Genomic DNA, 7503 nt, shown 5'->3' on the forward strand with positions numbered 1-7503 from the left:
AGGTGGTCTACCGAAACAAACAATAAACTGTTTAAAATACAACCTACACTTAATCCTAAACTCTCCAGTCGGAGAGACCGCAGAGAGGAAGTTGTTCTCTCTCGGCTCCGAACTGGACACACATATTTTACACATTCCTATCTATTGAGAGGGGAGGATCCTCCCACATGCCATGTATGTGATTCTCCTCTCACAGTTGAACATATTTTAGTGCACTGTATTGATTATAAGCACATACGAGATAAGTACTACGAGGTCTCCGACATGTACACTTTGTTTCATGCCGTGAGACATAATCGTATTTTTAATTATCTCAAAGAAATCGGTATTTTAGATAAAATATGAACGTTTTTCTAATCAAATCATCGTATCAACTCAACATTTCATCGTATCAACTCAACATTTCATCGTTTCATCAACTTTTTGCATGAGTTTTCTCGTGTGTTTTAGCCGAAACTTTTATCCCATGCAAACCTTTTTTATCAAATAAACGTTTACAATCTGTGTTTTAATCTTTACTTGCCTTTTCTTACCCTGACCTTTTATCCTGATATTAATGCCTGACTTGTAGTTTGGCCCTAAATGACCTTAGTTGTCGATGGGCCGTAAAACTCAAACAAACAAACAAAAGCAAACAAACTGATCACATGACACCATAAACCTTTAGTGCTGTTAATATATATATATGTACCAGTATTAAATTCCTCATAAAATCTGCACAGAATTCGCAAAACACTGAACTCAAGTGAGGTACATGGGTAATTAGTATGTTAGGGCATATAATGACATTTGTTCAAAAGATATCAGGCAAAAGGAAATCCGTCAATCAAAACACAAACTTTAGCAAACCACCTCTCTTAATTTATGTAACTGGTACATCAGATCACCCAATCAGAGTGAAAAAAAACAGATGATATGGGCCTTAATGGTAACATGCATTCCAAATATCATAGGCAGTGGGGAAAAAACTTTCTGATTTTTTGTCTTACCGTTCTGTTGCAGATTGCACAAACTTTCCAGACTTTTCTTTGGTTTAGTGACAGAAGTAGGTTCATCTTTCCTCAGGCTCGTCCTTCCTCAGAGATGTGGAAGGATCAGGGTTCTCCTTCCTCAGAGAAGTGGAGGGATCAGGCCCGTCCTTCCTCTGAGATGTGGAAGGATCAGGCTTGTCCTTCCTCAGAGATGTGGAGGGATCAGGCTCGTCCTTCCTCACAGATGTGGAGGGATCAGGCTTGTCCTTCCTCAGAGATGTGGAGGGATCAGGCTCGTCCTTCCTCAGAGATGTGGAAGGATCAGGCTTGTCCTTCCTCACAGATGTGGAGGGATCAGGCTCGTCCTTCCTCAGAGATGTGGAAGGATCAGGCTTGTCCTTCTTCAGCGGTGTGGAGGAATTTGGCATGTACTTAGTTGTGCATACCAATGAACATTAAGTCATAAGCAGATGAAGTAAAAATTTGTCTCTTATTTTACAGGGATTTGGGAGGATATCGAGAACAGTAGAGAGCAAATGCACACACGATCGGGATCTAACATCATCACTGACATAACATATGGGTCATCTTACCAAGAGATGGTAACCGATGATGGCTTTCTGGATAAGAAAATGCATAATTCGACTGCTATTTTTAACACAGATGGTGTAAATCTCTATACTCCAAAGTAGAGCTTTGGCCAATATTTCTGGCCAACAAAGAGGTTTTCACGTGATAATATTCTTGTTGGTATATGGCAGGGCAAGGGAAAGCCACCTTTCAAACAATTCTTGACTGTTTTTAGTGAGGATATTAATCACCTGCACACTGACGGTGTTGAATTTAAGATAAAATAGGATGTATATAACGTGAAACTTTCTGTAATATGTGGAAAAGCTGATCTTCCAGCTAAGGCAGAAATGCTGAACATGCCCTATTTTAATGGCGCGGATGCATGTATTTCCTGCGGAAACTGGGAGTGGTTGTTCGGCAAGGCAAGGTAAATGCACGATGTTTTCCTTACAGAGATCAAGGAGCTCGTTTCCAAGCAAGGAATCATGGCATTGTTGTCAGACATATGCATGATGGAACAGAGAAGAAGAGAAGTAAAGGTTTTAAAGGGATGTCTGGTTTAACCCAACTTGAAAATTATGATATTGTGAAAGGGACTATTCCAGATTATATGCATACATGGTGTTCTTTTGGGTATAGTGAAATGTTTGCTGAACAAATGGTTTTAACATCACAAAGTCAGAAAAAGCACTTCATTGGCAGGCATCTGAAGGCGATATCAAAAAGAATGCAAAGCATGAAGCCACCCGACTGTATTGAAGGACTTCCTCGTGATATAGAAAGACATTACAATCATTTTAAAGCAACCGAGCTGCAAGCTTGTTTATTGTACTCTTCCATTCCCTTTCTTCAAGGCTTTCTGGAAGAAGAATACATGGAAAATCTTATGTATTTGTCGGAAGGAATATATATTCTCATTGGTGACAAGATAACATTGTCTTTTCTACAAAGAGCTGATTATCTCCTTGACCAATTTTATTCTTCCTTTCAACATTTGTATGGTGATGGATCTTGTGGACTTAATGTTCATAATACTGGCATTCATCTTGTGCAGTATGTAAAGCTCTGAGGGCCTCTGTGGGCCTGGAGCTGCTTCCCTTTTGAGGATGCAAACGCGATGTTATTACAGGCAGTTCATGGATCAGGCATCGTTCTCAAGCAGATAATGAAATGTAGGCAAATACAGGCATGTATTAGCGGGAAAGGCCTTGATTAAAAAAAAACGAGTGGGAGTGGTTGGAAAATTACATGTGAAGCAAGAAATTGCAGTATTACTGGTGGTTTGAAACATTTTAGACCTAATGAGTTGGAAATTGACATCCTGCAGACAGAACTTGGCATGGTAGCTTGAAAGGTGTTAGGAAAATAGACAGAATCGTTGTGAATAACACAAAATTTTATTCTTTACAATACAGCAGGATGTAGAAAAGAATATGCAGTGTTGTGCTGTACAATGAAGATAACATTGGGTCTGTAAAATGTTTTGTCTTATTTGAAGACATTGTATATGCAGTCATAGAGGAAATTGAGAAACTACAAGACATTTTTCCTTGTGAACATATGATTACTGTTAAACGGACAAATGAGATTCATGTAATAGATGCAAAGAAATTGGTTGAAATTTTGGTATTTCTGGACACAGATGAAGCTGCAACCAAATTTGTTGTTAGGCTGCCCAACAGATATGGACATGCAGTTTTCAAGTGATTTCTGCTGTGTTTTGAGGATATATATTTGCCAGGTTGTTTGGATTATGATTTCTTTTCCAATTATTTAAGAATTGCATGTAACAGGATTTTTTTTTTATTGAACCATAACATATCCTTGCCATTTTCAAGAAGCTTGTAAAACCTCACCTGTTCATGACTGCATTTTAGACTGTCTTTTACAGTTTATAGTCTTGTATAGATAGATGCCCTAGGCCTGTAACTAGCTATCAATGCGACATGCATATGTGTATACAGGAAACCTGTATGTTCAATATAATGTGCTTTGGCTACTGCTAATAAATAATGTGAACATAAAAATGTAAAACCAGCTATGTATGATACTGGTATAGACTATCATTTGCCATGGAGAAAGATATTTTTGTTTAATACATTAAATTTGCAACTGATAATTTCATTTTAATAAGTTAACAACGTACACTTTGAATTATTTAGAAATTTTAATATTTTAACGAAACTGTACATTATTCCTCTAGTTATAATTACAGCACTTGCAGTCTAAATCAGAGTAGTTTTCAATGTTATGGAGTAAGTGCCCTGAGTGATATACATTCAACATTCAACCAATGAAAACAATTGTTGCTAACAGAATTAAGTTATCAAAATAGATAATTATTATTAAAGTCAATGATTTTTTCTTATCATGTTTGTTAAGATCTTAAATCCATAAATGAAGGGAAAAATAAATTCTAGCACCAACATTTTAAAACTTTTTATAATCTGTTGATTTATTACGAAATTTATATTTTTACCTTTGTTGAGTCAACAGTTCCAGATTAGTTCTATATACATATGTAAACTTGTTAAGAAGAAGTTGTATTTTTAAAGAAAATTCTTAATAGTTCTTGACATTTTTGAAAATTTTCAGAACATTGAAAAAATGCAACACTATTGAGTTCTATAAAAGTTCCTGACAGGTTCTTAGAACTGGGTCTAAGACAACCAATCAAGAACATTAAGAGTTAACTATTATAGCTAGTGTAAAATATAAGTCCTATAACAGTTCTTGATGAGTTCCCAGAATTTTTCTAGAACAGATCAAGAACATCTTTAAATCTATTGGGTTCTAGAACAGTTCTTGATAAGTTCTTAGAACTTTTCTGGAACAAATCAAGAACATCTGTATATTTATATAATCATTGGATTCTAGAACAGTTCTTGATTTGTTCTTGAAACTGTTCTAGAACCGATCAAGAACCTGAGCTCTAGAACTTACAAATGAAGCAGTTCTAGATCTGTTATAGAGCTGTTCTTAATGTTCTAGAACAGTTCTTGATTTCGCAGGGGTACTCAACGCTCGTCCTACGTAACATCATCCATCTTGGATTTTGATAATTGAAGTTTGTTACCACTATTTTTCTGAAAGTACTTCATATTTTTTAGGTCACCTGAGACAAAGTCTCAAGTGACGTATTCTAATCGTCTTTTGTCTGTCGTCGTGCGTCGTGCGTCGTATGTCCGTAAACAATTTACATTTTCGACTTCTTCTCCAAAACTGCTGAAGCAATTTCAATGAAATTTTGCACAAACCTTCTAAGGCATAAGGCCAATCAAAATTGTGAATTATATGGTCCCCACCCCCCCCCCCCCCCCAGGGGGCTGTGGGAGGGGCCAAAAGGGGTAAAATTGAGTAAAAATTCAAAAATCTTCTTCTCTACTCACAGTTGTGGTAGAATCAAATACTCTTCATAGATAAAAAGGTCTTAAGGTCCTTTACAAGGGGTTTCTAGTTTCCCCTGGGGAGGGGGTTAAGTTTACTATAATCTATATTGGGAAAACACATTTTTGCGCATTATTTGGTCATTTGTAATAGGAAATGAGTCAAATGTTGTCAGAATTATCAGCATGAGATGGCCATTTAATCCTGTTAACAAATTTTCTATGAGTGACCCCCAGGGGCTTTAGGGGCGGGGTCAAAAGGGGTTAAATAGGCTAAAACTTCAAAAATCTTCTTCTGAAATTCTGTAAATGGTAGAATTAAATATTTTTTTTAAATAGAAAGGTCTTAAGGTCCTTTACAAAAATTGTGAATTATATGACCCTGGGGTCTCACGTTTCCCCCTGGGGAAGGGGTCATGTTTACTATAGTTTATATAGGGAAAACACATTTATGAGCATATTTTTTGCTCAATTTTCATTGGAAACGAGTCAAAATTGATTAGAATTATTAGCCTGAGATAGCATTTTAATATCATATCCATATTGGTCCAGGCCGACCCCCTGGGGGCAGAGGGGCGGGGCCAAAAAAGGTCAAATAGGCTAAAACTTCAATAATATTCTTTTAAAATTCTGGAAATGGTATAATCAAATACACTTTATAGATGAAAGGTCTTAAAGTTAGTTTATAAAAATTGTAAAATATATGACCCTGGGGTCTCCTGTTTCCCCTAAGGGAGGGGGTCAAGTTTAGTATAGTTTATATAGGGAAAACACATTAAGGAGCATTTTTGCTCAATTTTCATAGGAAATGAGTCAAACTTGGTTAGAATCATTAGCCTGAGATAGCATTTTAATATCATATCCACATTGGTCCTGGCCGACCCCCTGGGGGCAGTGGGGCGTGGCTAAAAAAGGGTCAAATAGGCTAAAACTTCAAAAATCTTATAAAATTCTGGATATAGAAGAATCAAATAATTATAGATGGAAAGGTCTTAAGGTGTTTTATAAAAATTGTGAATTAAATGACCTTGGGGTCTCACGTTACCACCTGGGGAGGGGTCAAGTTTACTTAGGTTTATATAGGAAAAACATATTTGTGAACATTATTTGCCCAATTTTCGTAGGAAATTAGTCAAACTTGATTAGAATTACTAGCCTAAGATATAGCATATTTTTTTCCCATTCTGATTGGGGTGCAGACCGTGAAATGCTTCTACGTATCTATCGGGCACTTATTAGATCAAAACTTGACTACGGCTCTATTGTCTATGGATCGGCTCGCAGCTCCTATCTACAGATGCTTGACCCTATACAGAATCAGGGACTGCGTCTGGCACTTGGAGCTTTTCGAACAACACCTGTGAAGAGTCTCCATGTGGAAGCTAATGAGCCATCTCTAGACGATCGACGAAAGAAATTATCCTTACAGTATGCTGCTCAACTGAAATCCAACCCCAAAAATCATCAATTTAACCTTGTATTCAATACACAACACCAAGAAATATTTACACAAAATCAAAAGCTCATACCAACATTTGGCATCAGAATTTCAAAATTTTTGCTGGAACTTAATATAACTTTCGACACCATTGACGAGTACACCGTATCGGATGTACCACCATCGCTCATTCAAACACCTGATATCAATTTATCTCTACATGAGAGGGCAAAATCCAGTGCATTACCCGAAGAACACAAATCCTCCTTTCGGGAGTGCATTAGGGCTTTCCCTGACCATGTTCAGATCTACACTGACGGATCAAAAGATGGTGATAAAGTTGCGGCAGCATGCTGTACATCTAATCACTGCTCCTCTATCCGACTCCCGGATATTGCCTCCATTTTCTCTGCGGAAGCATGTGCTATCGGTCTGGCGCTTGACCATATCGAAGAACACCGCATTGAAAAGGCAATCATCTGTTCAGACTCTCTTTCGGTTCTTCAGGCTTTGAAATCAAGAAGCCCTAGAAATACTCTAATCCAAAATCTTTTAATCCGAACATTTTGATTATCTTCTAAAACTCAAATTACTTATCTCTGGATTCCCAGTCATGTGGGTATAAAGGGGAATGAACAGGCTGATGAAGCAGCTAAGACTGCTCTTCGCCTAGCACAAACAGATTTGAAACTACCATACACCGACATCAAACCTTCAATTCAGTCAGCCAGCCATCAAACACCATTGGCAACAAAGGTGGTCTATCGAAACAAACAATAAAATGTTTAAAATTCAACCTACACTTAATCCTAAACTGTCCAGTCGGAGAGACCGCAGAGAGGAAGTTGTACTCTCTCGGCTCCGAACTGGACACACATATTTTACACATTCCTATCTATTGAGAGGGGAGGATCCTCCTACATGCCATGCATGTGATTCTCCTCTCACAGTGGAGCATATTTTATTGCATTGTATTGATTTTAAACACATACGAGATAAATACTACGATGTCTCCGACATGTACACTTTGTTTCATGCCGTGAGACATAATCGTATTTTTAATTATCTCAAAGAGATCGGTATTTTAAGCAAAATATGAACGTTTTCTCATCATACATTGTATCAACTCAACATT

At 37.3% G+C, this 7503-nt stretch overlaps 1 protein-coding gene across 1 annotated transcript; it reads right to left on the reverse strand.

The window, feature by feature from the left end:
• Positions 1-1051: 1051 nt before the first annotated feature.
• On the reverse strand, positions 1052-1399 carry LOC138313448 (BUD13 homolog). The gene has a single exon (XM_069253875.1). It carries the CDS (start codon positions 1397-1399, stop codon positions 1052-1054), a length of 348 nt encoding a protein of 115 aa, XP_069109976.1.
• Positions 1400-7503: the final 6104 nt, after the last annotated feature.

This window comes from Argopecten irradians, unplaced genomic scaffold (assembly GCF_041381155.1).
Source record: "Argopecten irradians isolate NY unplaced genomic scaffold, Ai_NY scaffold_0681, whole genome shotgun sequence".
Taxonomy (NCBI): domain Eukaryota; kingdom Metazoa; phylum Mollusca; class Bivalvia; order Pectinida; family Pectinidae; genus Argopecten; species Argopecten irradians.

Bases quoted from the DNA above. Each gene is read 5' to 3' on its own strand.
- LOC138313448 (XM_069253875.1), bottom strand. From the start codon at position 1,399: ATGCCAAATTCCTCCACACCGCTGAAGAAGGACAAGCCTGATCCTTCC.